General features: G+C 35.2%; 1 protein-coding gene across 2 annotated transcripts in view; it reads left to right on the forward strand.

Moving 5' to 3' along the window:
- Positions 1–24,098, forward strand: part of USP8 (ubiquitin specific peptidase 8) — a 69,117-nt gene extending 45,019 nt beyond the window's left edge. Inside the window, exons 7-19 of one of the 2 annotated variants that reach the window (XM_006895310.1) lie at positions 855–1,017; positions 3,926–4,070; positions 4,376–4,596; positions 7,867–8,442; positions 11,229–11,315; positions 14,620–14,700; positions 15,312–15,574; positions 18,775–18,987; positions 19,562–19,772; positions 20,660–20,896; positions 21,952–22,094; positions 23,600–23,732; positions 23,913–24,098. In XM_006895310.1, the coding sequence (XP_006895372.1) occupies positions 855–1,017; positions 3,926–4,070; positions 4,376–4,596; positions 7,867–8,442; positions 11,229–11,315; positions 14,620–14,700; positions 15,312–15,574; positions 18,775–18,987; positions 19,562–19,772; positions 20,660–20,896; positions 21,952–22,094; positions 23,600–23,732; positions 23,913–24,098 (2,659 nt within the window). The remainder of the gene's footprint in view (positions 1–854; positions 1,018–3,925; positions 4,071–4,375; positions 4,597–7,866; positions 8,443–11,228; positions 11,316–14,619; positions 14,701–15,311; positions 15,575–18,774; positions 18,988–19,561; positions 19,773–20,659; positions 20,897–21,951; positions 22,095–23,599; positions 23,733–23,912) is intronic. The other variant, XM_006895311.1, reaches the window with a different exon arrangement.
- Positions 24,099–24,466: the final 368 nt, after the last annotated feature.

Genomic DNA, 24,466 nt, shown 5'->3' on the forward strand with positions numbered 1-24,466 from the left:
CTGTTGTACATAGGGTCGCTATGAGTCACAAGCGACTCGACGGCACATAACAACAAAGAACAACATTGAAGTAAAAGGAGGAAAATAGCATGCTTTCATGTAGTGTTGTTGATATTCTATACTGTTGATTCTCTAAGAGGCAGTGTAGTGTAACAGGTAACGGCATACATGTAAGTCAGATTGTGTTTGAATTCTGGCTCCGCTTGTCAAGGATAACCTTGGACAAGTTACTTAAGGTGTTTATGCCTCAGTTTATCCCCATCTCTGAAATGGGGATAATCCAGTACCTTACAGAATTATGAAAATTCAATGAGATCTTTGTAAAGCATTTAGAACAGTGGCTGGCACATACTAAGTGCTATCTATCTGTTAAATAAGTATTTGGTTAACTAATAGTGGTAAGCGGTTGCACTGTCAGCCTGTATACTCCGAAAGAGAAAGAGGGCAGTCTCCTTCCATGTGATTAAATGCATCTGAAAATCCACTGGACGATCAGCTATGTCTCAGTTTTGACTTGACAGTATACAACAATAATTAAAGGTGTAGGAAAATGCAAATGCAAGTGTTATTGAGATGACGTACCATTTTTTATATTTGGTTAGGAAAGATGTACAGAAGACTTCTTCTATTTTGAGCTTGGTTCCTCTCCTCCCTTTTTTGCGAAGTGTCAGAGAATTGAGTCTGTTTCTACTTTCTAATTATTACCAAATATATTTGAGTATTTTACAGCAGTTAAATGGTCTTAAAGTTTGCTGTGGTGTGAGAGAGGCTGTAAAACAAAATTAAGTATCATATATTAATATATTGTGACTTCTTATCTACTTTTGACCGAATAAAATATTAATACATTTCAGAGACACTACTAGTAGAATTGAAGCAAACCTCCCAAATGATTCTAAAGATAGATGGAAGATGAGAGGGAATGTGGATTATGTGGTACTTCTTGACTGGTTTAGTTCTGCAAAAGATTTACAGCTTGGAACAACTCTACGGAGTCTGAAAGATGCACTTTTTAAGGTTAGCACATTTCTTTGTTAGTTTACTGTCATTGCAAGCCTTCTTACTATTAGAAGGAAATTTTGACTAGCTATTCATTTTAAAGACAAGAAGACCTGTCATGCTTTGATTTGTAGTTTTGTGTTTGTTTGTTTGTTTGTTTATTCACATTAAGAGATTTCTTTTGTGTCACTGTTATAAAATTAATGTATCTATATAAAATAGGGTATTTGAAGTTTCAGAAGTTCTCTAGAACAAGTATTTATACTTACACTTTAAAAATACAAAGGAAACCTAAATTCTGAAGGTCTTTTATAAGAAATAATTTTATAGTAAAATAAACAGTGGACATAGACAAGAACAAAAAAGGCAGTGCAAGTGAACTTATACATAAAAATGGTCAACTCTCGAAATTGCACTGCAATCCCAGAGGTGCACGTTCAAATCCACCGGATGCTCTGCTGAAGAAGGAGGAACAATCGCCTCCTGTACCAGTTGGATCTGATTTGATGGTACACACATAAAAAATAATATTAATAATAATAAAAAAATTTTTTAAAGAAATGGTCAGCTCTACTAATAAATCAAGTAAATGTAAATTAAGAGCATTGAAATGTCATTTTTGCTGATCACATTAAAAAGATTGCAAGAAATAATACTCAGTTAATTTATTGCAAACTGAGTGCTGGTGGAAATGAAAGTAATTTTGCTGGTAAGAAGTTCAGTTAATGCTGCCTTGTGTCTTAAAAGTCTTATTAACGGTAAGCTCTGGTGGCCTAGTGGCAAGAAGCTGCACTCAATCCCAGAGGTAAGCAGTTTGAATCCACCAGATGCTCTGCTGGAGAAGGAGGGACAATCTCCTCCTGTACTAGTCAGATCTGATTTGACAATACACACACACACAAAATAATAAAATAAAATAAAATTAAAATTTTTAAAAAAGCCTTATTAACGTTGTTCATGCTTTAAAATAGGAAGTCTAGGCACAGAGTATTAATAAGAAACCACCAACACTCATCTGGTTTTAATCTATAAAAAACAATTTCATAAAATTCAGCTTAAGAGATAATGAAAGTTTAGGGACCTCTGCTGGACTAGTGGCAAGAAACTGCTGCAATCCCGAAGGCACACGATTCGAGTCCACCAAATGGTCTGCTGGAGAAGGAGGGGCAACCTCTTCCTGTGCCAGTTGGATCCATTTTGACAGTACACAAGAAAAAAGGATGGGGACCCCCCCAAAAAAAGAGATATGCAAGTATATAGTTTAGCTAACCTAAATCACTGAGAAAAGGCTAGGTTGAAATGAGTGGCTTCAGAGAGCTGACAAGCCAGTATATGAAAGAAAATTGATCTCTATCTTACTTTAGACAAAAATACATCCCAAATGGATTAAAGATATAAATGTATTTATTAAAACAGGAATAATAGAGGAAAGCATTGGTAGATATTTTTATTATCTTGATTTTAAACCAAAATGGCATAAATGAACGTCAGTAGATGTGACCATGTATAAAGTGCCAATGAACAAAAAAAAAAAAGTGCCAGTGAACAAAAATATTTTAACATATATGACAAAACCTGTTTTTCATAGTGCTCAGGGGATAGTCACACTCCTCAATAAAATATTAAACAACTCCATTAAAAAAAATTTAAAAATAAGATTGTTTTGTCATTGTGATTCCCGTTGAGTCAAACACAACTCATAGCGTCCCTATGAACAAAAGGCCTGAAGCCTTTCTATAACTATCATTATTTACCAAAGTTAATAGTTTCCAGAGGCATGCTGTTTAGGAAGTGGAAGGACTCAATTTCCTTAGTTTAAAAAAATGCGATATAAAATACAATACCATTTTTGTCTACTCCGAAAACTCATTGTCATGTCAGACCTGACTCATAGCCGGCTTATTTGGTTTATAAGGCTATAAATTAAACGGGGGGATTGCTCATCTTTCTCCTATGGAGCCACTGGTAAATTGAAACTGCCCGAGAGGCACATCCTTTGGGTTAGTAGCACAACTTCTTAGACTGCGCCACCAGAGCTTTTGTCTACTAGTTTAGTAAAAATCACAAAACAATTGGAATGGCCCTGTGACAAGAAGGGCCACTGCAGTCCCAAAGACATGCAGTTCAAGGCCACCAGCTGCTTCATGGGAGGAATATGGGCATTGTCCTCCTGTGAGAGTTAACTGTTTTTGGAAACATGCCGTAGGTTCAGCTGTGGGTCAGTTCCGACTCTACGGTACACAACAATAACAACAAACTTTTAGTTGTAGGCAGGTGTTTTTTAACCAACTCTTCTGGTTCTGAGAGTTTATCTTACTAAAATATACAAATACTAATTATTATAAAAGATTTCAGAGATTGGCAATATATAGCAAAACCCTGAAAATGATTCTTTTATCCCACTTCTTAAAGTTAAGAGAGTTAATGAATTTCTGGGAGAAAAACAAGTGTTTAAATGGCATTAAATTTTTATATGTCTATATAAAATGGAATATCCTGTAGTTATTACAGAAATGATAGTTTTATTAGTATGTTAAAATAAGTGAAAAGCAGCAGCAGGAAGTTTAGTTGTTTTATAAAATACCATTTCCACAAAGTGTATCTAGATAGAAAAGTGTCATTAAGAATAAACTACAAAAAAAAGGATAAACTACAAAATGCTAAAGTGATACAGCTCTTGGTAATGAGATCATGCTTTATTTTTATTTCATATCAGTAGAATTAATTTTCTGCTGAGACTGGAGTTGTATGGTTTTTAAAAACTATACTTAGTATTTTAATGCTGAATTTTTAATTCCGTTCTCAGATTTTTCAGTGTTTAGAAGCTGAATTGTCTTCGTAGGAGCAATTTTAAAATTCAGCTTTGTTACCTTTTTTTGTCAGGAGACTGCTACCATATTAAAAACTCTATTTCCTTATTTTATAGTGGGAAAGTAAAACTGTCCTGCGAAATGAACCTTTAGTTTTAGAAGGAGGCTATGAAAACTGGCTTCTTTGCTATCCCCAGTACACAACAAATGCTAAAATCACTCCACCCCCACGAGGCAAGAATGAAGAGGTGTCTATCTCATGTATGTATGTGAAAATTTTTATTTTAAATTGCTTCATCAAAGTACACTTTCAAATAAGTTACTTTTATTTTCAGAGTAACATTTTTTCATTGTGTGTACATTTGTCTTATTAGTTATCAGCAGTTTTAGTTTTGACACTAAAAATACCAGACATGCACAACTTGGAAGTTATTTTCTTTGACTCTGTAGTTGTCTCTTCATTTAAAATACATTTAACTTTCACATATGACATGTATTAGGCATAAAAGGCATAATTATGTGGTTTGCTCTTCTTAAAAAATGTGTTATTCTTTTGGGAATTTTAGTGGATTTTACTTACCCATCTCTGGAAGAGCCGGTTCCGTCTAAATCTACTGCTGGAGGGCTGCCTCCTCCGGTACAAGTAGAAGTAGATGAAAATAGAGAATTAAAAGACGAGAGATTGGGACCACTTAATGTATCAACTCCAGTTGAGCCAATTGCTACTTCTAAATCTGATGTTTCACCTGCAGTACAGCCAGTGCCTATTATAAAGAGTATTCCACAGGTATGTTGTAGATTTTATTTTAATATTATTGTCTCTTGTGTTAACATTAAATGTGTAGTAAAGTGATAAAATTTTATGTATAAATTCTAATATCTGAGAACAAAAAGTACCAATGAAAAGAATATTTCGGGAGACCTTTTTGTTGTTAAAATTTTTATTTGTAATTATTACTGCCATAGCTAATAGATAATGGAAACGATTTTAAACTCAGCTGGCACTCCATTTACTACTAGTGGTACAGTTAAAAGACTGTACTGCTATAGTGAACTTGAACAATCCTTTCAACGTTTTGTGTTGCCGTTTGCCCCATAGTATTGTCCCAAACTTTGACGTCAGAGATATAATTTTGTGTGCATCTGCAGAGAGAGCCCATGAAAGCAGCAGTCATGAGATCAAATGACATATTACAGTGGGCACATTTATTGCAAAAGACCTCTTCGAAGTGTTAAAAAGCAAAGCTGTCATTTGGAGGACTAAAGTGCACCTGATCTAAACCATGACATTTTCAGTCACTTGATATGATTTCAAAAGCTGGACAATGAATAAGGAAGACCAAAGGAGAGTTAATGCCTTTGAATTATGTTGGTGAAGATTATTGAATGTACCATAAACTGCCAGAAGAATGGCCAGAACTGTCTTGGAGGAAGTGCAGCTGTGGTGCTGTTTAGAAGAAAGGACAATGAGACTTCTCTCACATGCTTTGGACATGTTCTCAGAAGGGACTAGGTCCTAAAGAAGGATATCCTGCTTTGTAAAGTAGAAGGTCGGCAAATGCAAGGAGGGTCCCTAGTAAGATAGATTCACAGTATTGCAGCAGTGGGCTCCAGCACAGCAGTGATCATGAGGGTGGCACAGGACAGTGTTTAGTTCTGATGGTCATGAAGAAGTCACTGTGTGCCAGAGCCAAGTTGATGCCTGCCAACAACACTTTCCCCAAATAGTTTGCTTTATATAAGATATGTGTATGATAAAGGGAAATTCAGTTTCATTCTCATCTATGCCTTTTCATTTACATGTTTTTTCCCCTTATTATAGTAAAATATATGTAACAAAATTTGCCATTTTAAACATTTAACTGCCAAATGCATGCCATTAATTATAATATTGTGCTGTTATCACCACAGTCTTCATTTCCAAAACTTTTTAATTGCCCCAAACAGAACTCTTAGTATCCATTAAGAATAGATCAAGGAGAAAAAAATTTAACTGAGGGGATTAGATGAGTCTTTGTCATGAAAGTAGTATTTTAGGTAACCTAGCTGAGGTGGATTTGATGATGGAAGGGACAAGTAGAAAAAGTACTTGACCAAAGGTTGAACATGCTCAAGGAGCAGTGAGTGGCATTTGGTATGCTTGCATGCAAGTCTCTGTTGGAGAAGTTAAGAGTGTGATTATAAGTAATATTGGAAAGATGGGGAAGAGCTATTAAGAGAGACTTAAAATTTGATTTTGTAAGCCAAGGAGAACCTTGAAGAATTTTAAACTAAAAAGTGATGTTATAAGAGCTATTTTTTTAGTTTGGGGAATAATTAATTGAGTTACTGAAAAATGGTATCAAATCCTCATTTCTTTTGCTTGCTGGTTTAACGTTTTATTGTTAACTCATTCCCATATTTGTTTCTTCTTTCTTGAATAATACAAAAAGAGAAGAGAGTATATGTTTTCATTTGCTTCAGGAAGAATTAAGAAGTGAAGAGAAAGCAATGATTTCTTGACTAATTAATTTTGTAGGGATACTGTGCAGGTTATTATTCCTCAGATATGCTCATCTATTCATGTTTCAGTAAACTATTCTTAAGAAATTGTGTTTGGTGACTTCTAACAGTGGTGCAAATAGTGGTACAGGAGCTAGATTGAGGTGATAACATTTAACTTTTTTCTTAGTAGGCAGTTTAATTATTACTCAGAGAATACCAATTAATATCTTATCTCTTGTGAAAGTTGTTACAGAATACTTCCTTAGCAAGATATTTGTTGACCTTTTGTCAGATACAGTCTCCTACTATAGGAGAAAAAACAAATTTTAACTAAAACATTAATCAGAATGCCAATACATCTATGAAGTAAGAGAATATGTTACTCTGAGAGCATATATCTGAGAACTTGGCTAGTTTTAGTCCAAGACTTCAGGTAAGGCAAGCAGAGGGCAAAATGTTTAAGCCAAGGCCCGTGCTCTAGTATGCAGTATCTCTCACATATTACAGTGAAATAAAAAAATGTTGAGTGCTAGTGATGTTTTAATGTCTCCCATGTAAGTTCTACCTTTTGAGAAACCTTGATTCAGAATATATATTCTGGGAAATGTCTCCACAAAATTATTAACACAAAAGATTTATGCTTCAAAACATCCATGAGATATCTCACCCCAGTCAGAATAGCAAAATTTAACAGAAAAGCAGCAACAAATGCTGGCGAGGTTGTGGAGAAACTGGAACCTTTATTCACTGTTGGTGTGAATGTAAAATGGTGCAACCACTGCGAAAGGTGGTATGGTGCTTTCTCAAAAAGTTGCAAATAGAGATACCATTTGACCCAGCAATTCCACTACTGGGAATATACCCCAGAGAGACCATAACTGACATCCAAGCAGATATATGCACACCATGTTTATCGCAGCTCTGTTCACAATAGCAAGGAGTTGGAAACAACCCAGGTGCCCATCAACAAACGAATGGATAGAGAAGCTATGGTATATTCACACAATGGAATACTATGCTGCATTGAAAAACAAGGAACTCATTCAATATTATTCAAAATGGGTGAGCCTGGAAGACATTATGCTGAGTGAAATATCTCAGTCGTAAGAGGACAAATATTGCATGGTGCCACTGCTGTAAAATGGGACTGATATCAGGGTGGGGTAAGACTGAGAAAAACTGGATAAATTATGTATACTGCACTGAAACAGATGAGGGACTGAATAATTTAAAAGCGATGTGTGATAGGGTATTATGGTTATCACAAGAGTCCACAATTAAGGTTGCATAGTGGAATGTACTTGGGGTGGTGGGAGGGGTTCGGGGGATTGTGTACCAGAGAGGGAGTCTTTCTTTTACTTTTGAAAGAGAGGAGCGAACTGGGAGGGGCGGGGGGAGAAGGCTGGGCGGGTAGAGAAGTGCAGCTGTGAATGAATGGAAATCCAAATTGTCTGTAAATGTTCATTAAAATTATTAAAAAAAAAGATTTATGCTTATTGTGCAATTACAAGAACTTAGATTACATTCTTGAAATTTGATGAAAATATAATTTGCTCTGTTTTTGTTGTTGTAGATTGATCGTACTAAAAAGCCAACAATAAAATTATCTGATGATCAGAATATAAAATCTGAAAGTATAGACCAGGAGCCTTCTCAGGATGGAAAAGTTGTTCCTGATCGTTCCACAAAGCCAGTATTCGCTCCACAGGCCATCACATTAACAGATGAAGAAAAGGCTCGTATTCATGCAGAAGCAGCTCTTTTAATGGAGAAAAGCAAACAAGAGAAGGAACTTCGGGAAAGGCAACAAGAAGAACAGAAAGAGAAATTGCGGAGGGACGAACAGGAGCAGAAAGCCAGAAAGAAACAAGAAATGGAAGAAACTGAAATCAAAGAGAAGGAACCAAAACCAACAGAAGAAGTAGAAAAGAGAGAAAGTGAACAAACCAAGAAAGATGATAAAGACTCCTCAGGAAAACTCACCAAAGAAATGACAGGAGTGAAAAAACAAAGTAGAAGTGAACGTGAAATTACTGCTGCCAAAACATCTGTAGAAGACAGAGGGAAGAGATGTCCAACCCCAGAAGTACAGAAAAAGTCAACTGATGTGCCCCCAGCTTCTGTGACAGAAGATTCAAGTTCAGGCAAGGTGAGTTGAAACAAACAGTGTCAATTGCCAATTAAAATGCATATTAAAAAGTTAATGCCAGTGCCATCCCTCAGAAGGGCAGGCTTTTTTTTAAAAAATAAACCATCTCCATTTATTTTGTTTTATATACATCCATAGTTGAATTTTAATACAAAAGAAAAAAATTAGAATCTGACAAATGTTTATAAACAAGATACCTTCAAATAAATTACTAATTTTAGCCTAGTGCAGAGTAAATGATAATAATTGAGAATGTCTGTGACATACAGCATGTTCTAATAACTGAGATAAATAATGGTAACCTTCATTTTTATTTGTGATTGTATGATCATCACAAGACCTCAACTGAAAAATAATCTTCCCGCAGTCTGGAGAAGTTAGGTATTAAGTACTTGTATCCTCGAGAGCTAGTCTATACTTCGTATATGCTCAAACACAATAGTATTTCAAAAGCCCAGTATTGGAGTATATTGATTTTTTTTTTCATATCTACATCATTTTGTCTCTTGCCTTCCTCATTTCACAAAATATAGGCAATAATCTGTTTTTGCTTCTCATTTGTACTTTCTTTTATACTCAAAACTGATTCCCATAATTTTGGAGGATATTTTTATGGGTTTTTTTCCTTAGTATCATACTTTTAATTTTTTTCCTTGATTATATAATTGACACTATCTTTTTAACACTAAATATGCTTATTTAGTGAGATCTGTCCTAACTCTTTTACATACATATAAACAGAAGTTTATTTTTCAGTGGTACAAAAACGACTTAATGGGGAAACTACAAAATGTAATTTCTGTTTTTCTTGTGTAGCAGTTCAGGCCTACTGCAAAATTTAACAATTTAGTAATGTTGTACTTACTCTAAATATCTTTATTTGTCAGTATCAACTACCAAAAATGTTGTTTCCTTGCAGCAAACCTAAATAGACAAAATTGGGGCCACGAAATAACACACTAAAATCATCTTCTTCATTGTAGATCTTGTGAACGCTGAAGATACAGTCACTAAATAACTATTTATGCCAGCATTTCCCCAGTAATATATATTCCTGATGTTACCTCATGATAATAATTGTTACCAGGGATGGTGTCAAATCATCAGAGTTGGCATTTTGAAGGGATTTGTTTAAAAGCACTTGACTCCTAAAAGGTAGAAGGTTCAAACATACTTAAGAGATGGGCTTGGTGACCGGCTTTCTAACGTGCACAGCTTGGAAACCTCTGGGGCACAGTTCTGCTGTGTGCATGGGGGTACTTATGAGTCAGGTAGACACCCCATTGACAACTAACATCAACTTGCCAAGGGCAGAGGAAAAATGACAAGGACATAAACAGTTTCCAAATAATAATAGTTACTGTCTCTAAAAGCTTCATATGTTCTGTGCCTGAGTACTCTTACAACTTACACATAGTACTTATACTATTTTCAACTGACAATTTATAAATGAAACAGAATCATCTTGTTGGAAAGTGCTGTTCAGTCAGCTCTGCCTCATAGTATTCTGGTACACAGCAGATCCAGTGGCATCCTCAAAGTCACTGTTGTGCTTAAGCCCATTGTTGCAACCACTGTGTCAATTCATCTTGTTAGCTTTCCTCTTTTTCTGTACCCTCTTCTTTATCATCCTGTCTTTCTCCAAAGACTACACATTCCTGGTAACATGCCCACAGTATGAGAGGCAAAATCTCAACACTCTTGCTTCTGAGGAGCATTATGGTTGCACATCTCTCAAGACAGATTTGCGTTTTTTGGTTTGTTTTTTTCTTTTTTGGTGTGGAGGGGTGGAGTAGGACTGTACAGTTCATAGTATATTCCATAGTATATTCTTGTAATATATATTGTACAGTTCTTGTCAAATTTTCACATATATACGAGGCAACTGGAAAATTCCAAGGTTTGGATCACACTCACCTTAGTCTTCAAAGTGGCATCTTTGTTTCTTAGCATTTTAAAGAGATTTTCAGTAGTTAGGTTCTAAAAACATTCCTTTTCCATCTTGCCATATTTGAAGCTGATAGTCATTAGAACTTAAACCATTCACACTTATGGGGTCTACTTATTGGTAGAGGTGCCAAGTAACCCCAAGATGATCACGTAATTGTTGGTATTTCCTGCAATAGGATTAAAATAGTTAAGATTGCATTTGTTGCGTAATCATTTTAAAAGTAGATAAGTATATAATTTATTTTAGGATAAATTTTATTAAAATGTTGCTAATTAAAAGATTTTCCCCCTTAGTATTTTTAAAAATTAATTATGTGTTATGTAACCACATTTTGTTCCAAGAGGACATAAAATGGATTTGCACTTTTGTGCTATATAAAATGTTATATTCATTTTCTTTAATAATTTGCTTTTTTAAAAGCATTGCTTCTTTTCATAGTAACCAAAATCATGAGACTTTTCAATAAAAGGATAATGTTCTAATGAGCCCAAGATGAATATGATGGATATACACAAATGGCCAGTCTCTTTTTCTTGACCATGTATTGTGCGTCTGTTCATCCACTTTAGTTTTCTTTTTTTTTCCCTCTTCTTTTCCCCACTGATTCATCGGTTTCTGAATCTTTCAACTTTAGGATATCAGGAAATTACAAAAGGGCTTTAAAATCTTTAACTGAAAGTATCTTTTAAATCTAATGGTGAAATGGAATAATATTTTCAGAGGCCTGCAGTTTCTTCCTTACTTTTTAATTTTTCGTGGAATGAATTTGGTTGTTTAAACTAGTGATATATTGGAGAAAGTTCATTTATACTTCTGGATTTTTACCATTTTACAGCCTGTTAAAATTAAAGAACAATCAGAAAGTGGAATTCTAAAGACAGCAACTATTAACGAAAATACAGAGGATGCTGAAAGAAATAAAGTAAGTAATTCATTGTGGAGGAAGAAATGATTGATAACCATGTGTAGTTAACATCATCTTGAGATCTACTCTCTCACAGGGGTCTTTTTAGGTTTTTTTTTTTTTTTTTTTTTTGGTTTTTACACGCTAAAGGATTGATACACTAAAGGAGTAAACATCTGTCTTCCTCAAAGTTGAGAAGTATTGATTTTATAAAATGATGAAAATCCTTACACTTTTTAAAAATTAAACATCCTTGCCTTTGTTTCTATTTGAGCTTCAAATATTGTTAATACCATAAAGTTTACTCATTTTTCTGTTTTGAATCATTTGATTTTTAGTAACTTGCAGTTATGAGTTATTATCACAACCAAAGATTATACAACATTTCACAATAAAAGCTGCTATCATAGTTCTTCCCCATTGCACCTACCAGCCTCTGTTTCTGGTCTTTTTTTTTTTTTTCCTTAAATAACAACAAATATACTTTATTTAAAATGGATGCTTTGGTGAAAGTAGGCTGAGACTCAGTTGACATCAGCCTAGACAAAAAAAAGAGCAGGGTATTTTATCAGGCATTTTTCAAAAATGGAATTGCCTGTAATCTCTGGTCTTTGTGTCAGCTTTCTCTTACTTAGCATAAGGCTTTTGAGATTTAGTCATATTTTAACATATATTGGTAGTCCATTCTATTTTTATCACTACACAGTATTCAAATGTATGGATAATTCCACATTTTATGTATCTCTTTTACTCACTGATAGACGTTTGAACTTTTAGGCTATTACAATATTTCTGTGAATATTCACTTACAAATATTTATGTGGAAATATACAAACAGGTTCATCGTGGAAAGGTTGAAGCCAGGCTGCTCCTTGGAGGCAAGGATTTTGACATACTTTGGACATGTTGCAGGGCAGGATCATTCCTTGGAATGAGACGTCATACTTGGGAGGGTGAAGGGACAAAGCAAGAGAGGAAGAACCTGGTTGAGATGGATTGATTCAGTGATAGGGTAATGAGGGTAGATGTGTCAGAGACAACAAGATTGGTATAGGACAGAGCAGAGTTTAGGGCTGTTGTACATAGGGTCACTATGAGGCCCAGGCAACTCGATGGCACTTAACAACAACAACTTTTTATTTCTTTTGAGTAGATATCTAAGCATAGAATTTGAGGTTTTTTTCATTGTTTTGGTTAGTTTAAAAACAAAACAACTTTTACCTTTTCTTTATAACTGTCAGAAGTTTTCTACATACCCACCAAAATTCATTTCCAACAGCAATGACTGAGAGTTGCTATATCTCAACATTCTTAGTAACACTGTAGTCTGGCTTTCAATTTATTTTTTTTTAATTGTAACCACTCTAATGGGTGTAAGAGTGGTATCTCAGGGATTTTTTTTCCCCCATTTATTTTGTTGTTGAGAATATATACAACAAAGCATAGAGCAGTTGAACAGTTTTGTCTGTACAATTCACTGACATTATTATGTTCTTCAAGGTATACAACCATTCTGACCTTCCTTTCTGTGTTCTTCCCCCATTAACTTAAACTCACCACCTCCTGATTGAGTTAGTATTGTAAGTTTGACCCAACATAATTCTTAAAAGAGTGTATGCTTAAGATAGATATTTCTAGTGGTTAAACTGAACTATTGTTTGATTATAACCAAACAAGACTTCAGGGGATATTTTTAAAGTTTAAAATAATTATTTAAGGGCTCATCCAGAGAAGTGTGAAGCTCATGAAAATTTTAAATTCTGTTCTGCATCCCTCCCACCTTTGATTAGGATATCTCTGTAGAATCTTTGATCACAATGTTTAGTACTATTACCATTAATTATTAATTATTAATGGTAGGAGTCAGCTATCATCTCATAGCAAAGCAGGCAGTTGATGATCACTGTGGTTTTAACTTTAGTCTTTTTGTGTGAAATGTGTGTTCAGATTTTCTCATTTTTAAACATAGTTACTGTGTTATTAAATTACATGAGTTCATTGCAATATTCCAGATAAATTCATAGTTAATAAAGATGATTTACAAATATTTTATCCCAGATTTTTTATCATCTTTGTTTTTGTCTTTTTTTTTAATTGTATTATTTTTATATGTACTGTCAAATCAGATCTGACTGGTACAGGATGAGATTGCCCTTCCTTCTCCAACAGAGCATCTGGTGGATTTGAACTGTATAGCTCTGGGATTGCAGTGCAGCATCTTGCCACTAGGCCACCAGAGCTCCCATCTTAGTAGTGTCTTTTGAAGCACAAAAGTTTTTGTTGCAGTCTGATAAATTTTTATTTATGTGAATCGTACTTTTGATCTTTCTTGTGTTTTAAAAAGAAATTTAGTTTTAGTTCTTAACATGAAATCTGATCCATTTTGAGTTAATTTTTGCATATGATGTGAAGAAAATGTCTAAATTAATTGTTTTATATGGGTTTTTTTAATCATCTTTTCCCAATTTTCCATTTGCATTTATTATGATAACTTTATTTCCATTACACAAATTCTGTTTATTATGTGTTTGTATTCAGTGATGTGTATGATTTTTTTAAGGCCTGAACAACATAAAGATAATTATTATATGGCTTATCATAGGATTTTGTTTTCTGTTACCAACAGGGGTTTCCTCTTCACACTTATTTATCTTTCACTTTATTATTTTTTATGTGTGTACCATCAAATCTGAACTGACTGGTATTGGAGGATATTACCTCATACTTTATTTCTATCTTATATTAGTTTGCATACAAAATTCATATGCACCATGTACCATTCATGTACATTGCATTTCACACATTTTTATATTCTCATTGTGTTTCACACGATCAGTGAATGCAGAGTATTACTATCTAATTATATTTAGGTTGCTACATCAGATGTAGAAGATCTCATAAATATTTTAGAAGCAATAAATAGAGGAGATTATGGTAACTATAGACAGAGTATGTTGTTGTTATGTGCCATCAAGTTGCCTGCAACTCATAGAGACCCTGAGTACAGCAGCTCTGAAGCCTGGCCTGGCCTGAGCCAATCTCAGTGACTCTGACACACCTACCCCCATTATCCCAGTTACTGTGTCAGTCTATCTCACTCGAGGTCTTCCTCTCCTGTGCTGTCCCTCCACCCTTCTGAGCATGATGTCCATCTCCAAGAATCAGTTCCTCCTGGACACATGCCCCAAGTATGGGAGACAAAGTATAAAAAATCCTAAAAGTAGTCACAGAAAAGTTATTTGTTAGTATGAATAGCATAAATTAATATATGGAAGCATGGTGTGAAAAATCAGATGCTTTATATTTTTTCCCTTTAAACTAGGCTCAGCGAGAACCTTTGACACGAGCTCGGAGTGAAGAAATGGGGAGAATTGTACCTGGACTACCTTTAGGCTGGGCTAAGGTAAGAGCCAGAATTAGTAAAGAAATAAGACAGTTGCTGTGCATGAATGTCCCCCTAATTTTTTTATTTAGTCTACATTTTCTCTAATACAGAATCATTTCTTTATTCATTATAGAGGATATAGATCTTTTCTTTAATTACAGCAGACTTAAATGTTTTGTTATGCAGTCTGAGCAAAACAGGATAGAATGTGAACAATTGTGACATTTGACATGAAACAGCAAATTATTTAGAAACATAAATTTTCTGAACTTTAATTATAGAGATTATTACTGCTATTTTAAAACTTTTTTTGGTTACATTTTTTAAATTTTATTTTTATTGTTGTGTGTGATTGATTCATATCCGACTGCCACAGGAGGAGACTGCACGTTTTCAGTGGAGCATTTGGTGGATTTGAACTATGTGCATTTAGGATTGCAGCACAGCTTCTTTCTTTTTTTTTTTTTTTAAGCACAGCTTCTTGACACTTGACCACCAGAGCTTCATTATTACTGCTGTTTTAGTAAAATTATTATTTTGATACAAAAGAAGAGTTAGTAATATAGTAATAATTGAGTAACTTATTTATTTACATAATAATTATTTTTCTTTTGTTTATTCTTTTCTAGTTTCTTGATCCAATTACTGGAACATTTCGTTATTACCATTCACCCACCAACACTGTTCATATGTATCCACCGGAAATGGCTCCTTCATCTGTGCCTCCTTCCACCCCTCCAACTCGTAAAGCCAAGCCACAGATTCCTGCTGAGCGGGACAGAGAACCATCCAAACTGAAACGCTCCTACTCCTCTCCAGATATAACCCAGGCTGTTCAAGAGGAAGAGAAAAGGAAGCTAACATTAACTCCAACAGTAAATCGAGAAAACAAGTATGTTTATCTAATTTTTTAGAATAGTTTGTTATAGTTTAAAATGTCTGCTCGTATGTCAGCTTCTTCATCTTAGAAAATCATACATTTCTGTGGCTAGCTATCAGACATTAATGAAATAGAAATGAAGAAAACATCCTCAGGTTTTCCCCAAGTGTGAAATATCTTAACCAGGTCGGATTATCTTAACTATTAATGTAGATATTATAGATATTATTCTATTTTAAGGCAACTTACCACAGACTATAGAGAGTTTTTCCTTAGACCTTTTATAATCCATAAATGTCCCTTTGATGACCTTAACATACAGGTTTATTGAGTTTGCATGGTGTCCTTTAATGCCAAACATTTTTCCCTCCAGCTCTGCTTTATAAGAGCAAAGTTATGTAGCATTAAAAGAATGGGGGTTATAATGAATTAGCTCTGCACCCTCATTGTTAGGTTCCGTTGTTAGCTTCCTTTACTTCACTGTGCTTCAGCTGATCTGTGTACAAATAATGATCAGTAGCTTGAGTATCCCAAACTATCTCATTATATATACTTCTAGGTTTATCCTTTTTAAAATCTTGTAATGTTTCTGGAATCATATTATGATTGATTGAATCACAAAGAGCTGGTTTTTCAAAGCTACCTGCTTTTTTTAATGGAGAGGGTTAAATAGGGAGGTTTAGATGGGAGTATAAAAAATGAGTTCTTTTTTTCTATTTCTAATAGTAAACAGCTCAACGTCATTGAGTTAATTACCACTCATAGCAACCCTCTGTGGGGCTTTCAGACCTGTAAATCTCTTCCTCAGAGCTCCTGGTGGATTGGAATCACATTTTTGGTTAGCAGTGCAACAATCTGTGGCCACCGGAGCTCCTTGTTTATCATGTTGTTGGTGTTGTGTACCATAGAGCTGGAGCCAGAGTGGGTTTTCAGAGGCAGTTCATCGCATGGGAGGAGATTGCCCATCCTCATGGAGCAGCTGGTGGCCTCTAATCACGTGCCTTGGAGATTGCAGCTCAGCTCCTTGCCATTAGGCCACCAGAGCTCCTATACATACTCCTTACTTCCTAAGAATTCCACTTAAGCATCAGTTTTGGTCCTTTTTGTTGGACAGCCAAGAGAGCACTTTTTCTATTTCCCTTGTGAGAATTTCTCTGCCAGATGAGGAATGATGGGGAACAACTTTTTAAAATTCTATAAATCTTGTTAAAGATTTTTAGGGCTCATTCTAAAAACTGATTAAATACTTTTTTAAATCTTATTCATACTAAGAATTAATAACAGTGTCTTCTTTTGAAGGTCCAGAAATGTTTATTCTATCTACATCATTAACGTCAACCTTATTTTGAAAAGGCAACTTTTTTCTAATATAATTTTTTTAATTAATTTTAATGAAAGTTTACAGAGACTTTGGATTTCCATTCATTCTTTGCTCAATCTCCCCTGCCCCAGTTCACACTTCTCTTTGAAAAGTAAAAGAAAAATTCTTTCATTGTTATACAATTCCTTCTCCCAAGTCCACTCCACTCTGCAGCCTTTGCTCTGGACTCCTGTCATGACAATAATACCTAATCATATATCCCTTTTAAACACTTCTTTCCCTCATCTGTTTCAATAATTTATCCCATTTTCCACAGTCTGCCCCCCAACCCCTATGGCAGTCCCTTTTTACAACAGTGGCACTATGCAGTATTTGTCCTTTTGTGACTGAGATATTTCACTCAGCATAATGTCCTCCAGGGTCATCTATTTTGCATAATATCGCATGAGTTCCTTGTTTTTCACTGCTGCGTAGTATTCCATTGTGAATATACTACAGCTTCTCTATCCATTCGTTTGTTGCTGGGCACTTAGGCTGTTTTCAACTCTGCTGTTGTGAACAGAGCCACAGTAAAGATGTGTGTGTGTGTGTGTGTGTATATATATATGCTTGGGTGGCAGTTCTGGTTTCTTTAGGGTATATTCCCAGTAGTGGAATTGCTGGGTCGAATGATATTTCTTTTTGCAACTTTTTGAGAAAGCGCCATACAGCCTTCCATAGTGGTTGCACCATTTTACACTCCCACCAACAATGAAAAAGGCTTCCAGTTTCTCCACAACCTCACCAGCATTTGTTGTTTGAATAATAGTGTCCTAAAAGATACTAATGTGATTTCTGTTTTTATATGTATTGAACAAAGAAAGCATAAGTATGTGATTTGTACACTTGTAAAAGAAAAGGTGATTGAAATTTCATTTATAGTCTGTTCTCAGTATGACATTTTAGGAGTGCAGGAATGCTAGAGGTTGATAATAAGAGAAAAATCTATTAGTTAAAATTTTTCTCCTGGCGAAACACTATAAACCAAGTCCATTGCTGCTATGTACTGTCTAGTCAGAATCAACTCATAGCTTAACCCTCCAGCAAGTTTTCATAGGCAGTAAACCACACATGATTCTCCCTCGAAGCAATTGGTCCTTACCATTAAGCCACTAGAACTTTTGAAACCAAATATATTGGGAAGCATTTTCTAATCTGGGATTATCCAATAGATCTTTCTATGATGATAGAAAAGTTTTATTTGTCTTATATCCTATTATATAGGATATAATATATAGTTATTTTGAAATGTATGTGCCTAGTAAAAGAACTGAATATTTTTCTTTTTTTTATTAAGAGACTTAAGATTTTCATTCATTCATTGATTGTTGGACTTTTCTCCCTGCCCACTCTTCCCCCCAATTCACTCTTCTCTTTGAAAAGTAAAATTCTTTCATTGTTATACAATCAATCCCTCCCCCAAATATTTTCCTTTTTAAAACCTGTGATAAATGGCTTCCATATTTGTTAGCTCAGTTCTGGACTTTAGAGAACAGTATCCAGAGAACTTCGACTTCATTTGATATCTTTTCCATAGTAAATACATATTTTTAGATGTTTTGTTTTACATTCTGGTTGAGCACGTACATTTGATGATGTTAAACTTGTTGGGTTTGTTACATAATCCATCTGTAGAAGATCTCTAAGTACTATGGGCCCACATAAGAAGTTAAAGTTACTCGTTCTAGGAGAGGAAACTAACTGCCTTGTAAGGCCCAGGGCTGTTGAGCTATCTTTAACTGTCTAAAGGGTTACTGGGGTACAGGTGCTAAAGAGCCTGCCATTTGCTCCATGAGCCTTAATTTTAGATGCTCTGCATTTTAAGACGTCTTGTACACTTTTTCTTTCTCAGGCCAATATGCTACCCTAAAGCTGAGATCTCAAGGCTTTCTGCTTCTCAGATTCGGAACCTCAATCCTGTGTTTGGAGGATCTGGACCAGCACTCACTGGGCTTCGTAATTTAGGGAATACTTGTTACATGAACTCAATATTGCAGTGCCTATGTAATGCTCCACACTTGGCTGATTATTTCAACCGAAACTTTTATCAGGATGATATTAACAGGTAAAGAAATTAATAGCTTTTTCAAGTATTATATTAAAAATGTAATACTATGACACTGATCTACCAGCTCCAGAGAAGTCGAATTAGTGAATGGGAAACCCTCTTTGCTATTAAAAAGAAACTAGAGAAAAAAAACCTTCTGATTGTTAAGAACAAATGGGTAAAGGAGAAGGCTTTAGAAGGTGAGAAGGCAGAACCTGGGAAGAGGAGGCAGGGCAAGGCTGTCAACCAAAAGGAGCATGTTGGAAGAGTCTAATGTCAAATTAAGGTTTGGGCTTTTTTTTTCAATAAACCTTTGTTATTGTTGTGTACCATCAGGTCAGAACTGACTCATAGCTGACCCTCGATCGTGTTTTCAGAGACAGTTAATTGCACGGGAAGAGATTCCCCACCCTTCTCCCGAGGAGCAGCTGGCAGATTCGAACTGCATGCCTTTCAGATTGCAGCACAGATTCTTACCACTAGGCAGCCTGAACTCCCTAATAAAACTTTGAAAAATAAATATTTTAGGGTTACAATATGTTAACAGTAAGTTTTTTCTTGATCTCTTTTAATTATAATTTTCTTTGCAAAGGTCCAATTTGTTGGGACATAAAGGTGAAGTGGCAGAAGAATTTGGAATAATCATGAAAGCCCTATGGACAGGACAGTACAGGTATATTAGTCCAAAAGACTTTAAAATCACCATTGGGAAGATCAATGACCAATTTGCAGGATACAGCCAGCAAGATTCACAAGAACTGCTTCTGTTTCTAATGGATGGTCTCCATGAAGACCTAAATAAAGTAAGAATTTGTTTTTTCTAAATTGCTGAGACTCTGCTTGTTACAGTTGCTCAGTATCATTAAATTTTTTCCTAGTGATAGGAAATTATTGATGATTATTCACTGTTAGTTTAATCAATTCTAGTGCCTTTGTTCTAAGATAATGGAACTGTACAACAAATATATTTCATATTGTTACTGTTTTGTACTGGAGAGTCAGAACTGACCCATAGCTGATCCTCTTGTGAGTGTTCAGAGACAATAAATCACATGGGAGGAGATTGCACATCTTTCTCCCACAGAGAAGCTAGTCAATTTGAACCAAGTGCCTTTGTGTTGGCAATACAGCTCCTTAGTGCTAGGTCACCAGAATTCATTCCCCTGATATATTTCATAGGGTATAGGTAGATAACACATATAGATACAAATAGATAATATCTCTACCTTTAAGACTAAGATTATATCTATCTAGTTGTTGTAGTTTTAACTTCCACCTATATGTAGGATGTCTTGTTTTCAAATCAGACATTTTAGATTCTTAATAACAAATTATTAAGATATCCCAGCCAGTCACACCCTTTTGATAAAGTGTGGTTTTCTTGGGGTGGAAGATGTTTTGGTTTGGGGTTTTGTAGGAAAAGAGGGATGTAAGGTTACTTCTTCATAACATTTAATGACATCAGATATAGTAGAGCCCAAAGAATTTCTGTCTCATTTGATACCTTTGCCTCAGTAATTTATATTTTTAGATACCTTGTTTACATTCTGGTTGAGTTCAGACATTTTATACTTTCCTTTATATGAATTACAAATGGTTCTAGATTTTAAGTGTTCATATTTAATGGCACATATTTTGTTTAAATGTCATCTTTGAGATATTAATAATGGAGTTTTAATTATACTTTCAGGCTGATAATCGGAAGCGGCATAAAGAAGAAAATAATGATCATCTTGATGACTTTAAAGCAGCAGAATATGCTTGGCAAAAACACAAGCAGCTCAATGAATCTATTATTGTTGCACTTTTTCAGGGTCAGTTCAAGTCCACAGTACAGTGCCTCACATGTCATAAAAAGTCTAGAACATTTGAGGCCTTTATGTATTTGTCTCTGCCACTAGCATCCACAAGTAAATGTACACTACAGGTAAGTTTAGATTGGGAGAAAATTATTTATCAGATAGATACTGTTCATATTCATGCAGAGATGTAATTCATTCAGCCATTTGCTTCTGGTCTTTACCATTTATAGATAAAGCACATACATAGATGCTGTTGCAATTAGGCCTATGTTGTTGTTGTTGTTGTGTGCTGTCGAGTCGCCTATGACTCAGAGCAACCATGTGTACAATGGCCCTAAACCCTGCTCTATCCTGTGCCAATCCTATTGTCTCTGACACACCTATCCCATCACCCAAGACTCCGAATCAATCCACTTCATAGAGGGTCTTCCTCTCCTGCACTATCCCTTCACCCTCCCAAGCATAATGTACTTCTCCAAGGATTGGTCCCTCCTTGCAGCATGTTCAGAATATGTTAGATGAAGCTTGAGAATCCTTGCCTCCAAGGAGCAGCCTGGTTTAACCCTCTCCTGGACGAACCTGTTCGTTCTCTTAGCAGTCCATGGTATATTCCTCTTTTCCAACACCACAGCTCAAAGGCATCAGTTCTCCTTCTATCATCCCTAGTCATTGTCCAGCTCTTTTATGCCTATGTAGACTTTTTAAATTATGACTTTTCTTAAGACATCTTTTTAAAAAATAGTCTTTCAGACATTTTAAAGGTTGATTTGGAAGAGCGTAAGACAATCTTAATTTAGGTATTTTTTTGACAAGTAAGTGGTTTTCTGTGATCTCAGATAAATATCTTGTTTCGCACATAGCAGTGATGATGTCTGAAGCTTGTTGACTCTCCTCATTTTCTCCAGAATGCCCTTTTCTCCAGCACCTCTTCCTTACTAAGGGTCTTCCTCTATGTTTTCCTGGCATAATCCTCCTTCCCCCATCAGAGCACTTAACCCTACACACACAGTTGTACTTGTCTCTTCACTTCCTCTCTAGACCATAACCTCTGTGAGGACGGCCTGTCTTGTTCTAGTTACTGTTGTATCCTTACTGGCTGGCAGAGTAACTTAGTGAATGGGTGCTCAGGGTGTTGAAGAAATGAGTTAATGAGTCTCTGCTACTTCATTTCCCCCACCAGGATTGCCTTAGATTATTCTCCAAAGAAGAAAAACTCACAGATAACAACAGATTTTACTGCAGTCATTGCAGAGCCCGACGGGATTCTCTGAAAAAGATAGAAATATGGAAGTTGCCACCTGTGCTTTTAGTGCATCTAAAACGGTAACAGGACAAATTTTTCTACTTGTCAGTATGTTTTAGATGAAGTCCTGTGTTATTTATATGGCATTATATTTCTGTTAAGAGTACGTAACAGAGATTAGAGCTGCTCTAGGAAAGCTGAAATATTGAGGACTCTGTTAGCTCACCTTGGTGTTTACAGCATTAAGGCAAAAATGACAGTATCACTGTTCCATATAACTCGAAGTTTAAAAAAAATCAGTAAAATGATCACTGCACATCATGGGTAAACATTTAAATCATCAAATGAAAACATAAAAGCTCCTAATGAAACAACATATTTTAAATGTAAAGTATATGATTTTTTAAAGATAAAGTAGATTAACGATGCAGTTATACTTTTGTCCATGTTTGCCCAGCTAATAAAGAATCTCTTGCCTTTTTGTAGGCGTGCAGACAACTAGCCACAGGGTTGGAGGTTGGAGCTCACCCAGAGAGGCCTCAGCAGAAAAGCCTAGTTCTGATTTGAAAATAGACAGCATGGGAGCACAGTTCTACTCAGAAACATAGGGATTTTTTTTCCCTCCCTCTAATATCAGGAATGAGGAATAATGGAGAAAGTTGAAAAAGAAATCTTAGATGTTTTTCTTCCTTCTGTTTCATTTTCATGTTCAAGTATTCTATCCATGGAGTGATAACTGCATTTTTGGTTAATACTGGTTTTTTGTTTTGTTTTTAAGAGATTTTTTTTTTTAAGGAGAGTAAGCTGTCATTTTTTGTTTCAAAGAAAGCATTTCTATTTTACTTTATTCTTTCATCTTGCTTTGTTGAAAATCCTGTAGACAATTAGTGGTTTCAGTATTAACATGTGCATGTCCTTGAATTTCTTTTTATTTTTAAATAAAGGCTTATTTTGTCACTTGTTTTTTCTTTCTCTTAAGGATTATTGGGATATATAGATAGTCCATGCATGAGTGCGTATTTGTACTCTTAAGAGTTTAGTGCTGCATACTACTCTTAGAGAAGATCTAAAAATATAAATGGCACAAATATAGGCTTTTAAAGAACAATTTTATAATAACACATAAACAAAAATCCCAGTATTTTGTTGCTTAAATGTTATTGTTTCTATTATTCAACTACAAATTTTTACACTTGTCTTCTAAAAATACAAGCTTAACTCTAGAACAGCTCTCACCCTCTGTTTTCTTGTGGTGTTTAGAAATAGCATTTTACACGTTGGTTTTTCCGAGGAATGGTCACAACCTAAACCTTTTAACCATCCCTCATGGAAGTAGCTGGTCCAAGGGTCAGCAAACCAGAGTTCTGCATGGTTAGTCTAGCTATTCACCTTGCTCATGTAACTTAATATCTCAGAGCCTTTGATTCTACTTTGAAAAATAGAAACAAAAATAAATGTCTTGAACAGATCCCTTGTAAAATTATAGTCTCTGTATGTGAATGGCTATGTGATCCTGGCTAATCTGCTGGTTAATGAATGAATAAACATTCATTCTGTCATTGTTATCTCTAATGTTTTACTCTAGTTTTTCCTATGATGGGAGGTGGAAACAGAAATTACAGACATCCGTGGACTTTCCATTAGAGAATCTCGATTTGTCACAATATGTTATTGGTCCAAGGAACAATTTGAAGAGATATAATTTGTTTTCTGTTTCAGTAAGTATCTCATTGAACATTCCCACCCTACCTGTCATGCAAGTGAAAGAAAAACAATAAAAATAAGAGTTCATTGTGATTCCTTACCTCATAGGAGAGTAAGGACAACATGAAGCTTTGAAATTGGTGACATATTTTAAATCACTCAATTTGAACTGATTTTCTGTCTGTTTGGCACAGAATCACTACGGCGGTCTGGATGGAGGCCACTACACTGCCTATTGTAAAAATGCAGCAAGACAGCGGTGGTTTAAGTTTGATGATCATGAAGTTTCTGACATCTCCGTCTCTTCTGTGAAATCTTCAGCAGCTTATATTCTCTTTTATACTTCATTGGGACCACGAGCAACTGATGTAGCCACATAAGGAGACATAGGTAGTAAGATAGTTATCTTTTCAAAGACTCAGTCACACAGCTCTTCAAATCACAACTGGACAGCGGTCCAGTTAGAGGAATCATAGGACAGTGGGAGCTGTGTTAACTAGCATCATGTATTTCAGGTCAGTGCTCATATTAAAAAACTGACGTAAGGCATCTAACAAGTATTGCAGTAAGCAACCCTGACAGGTACCAGTTACTTCAAAACAACTTTTTAAGTCTGCTCCAAAGTTAAAATAATTCTCAAGTTAAGCATTATTATTCCATTGATATAAGAACCATTACATTCTTTCTTTTCCTTTTCACTGTTAATGGCCTTCTCACATTTATAAATCCCAGCTTGACCAATTATGAA

This window comes from Elephantulus edwardii, unplaced genomic scaffold, assembly GCF_000299155.1.
Source record: "Elephantulus edwardii isolate Elephantulus edwardi_28Jun2011 unplaced genomic scaffold, EleEdw1.0 scaffold00164, whole genome shotgun sequence".
NCBI lineage: Eukaryota > Metazoa > Chordata > Mammalia > Macroscelidea > Macroscelididae > Elephantulus > Elephantulus edwardii.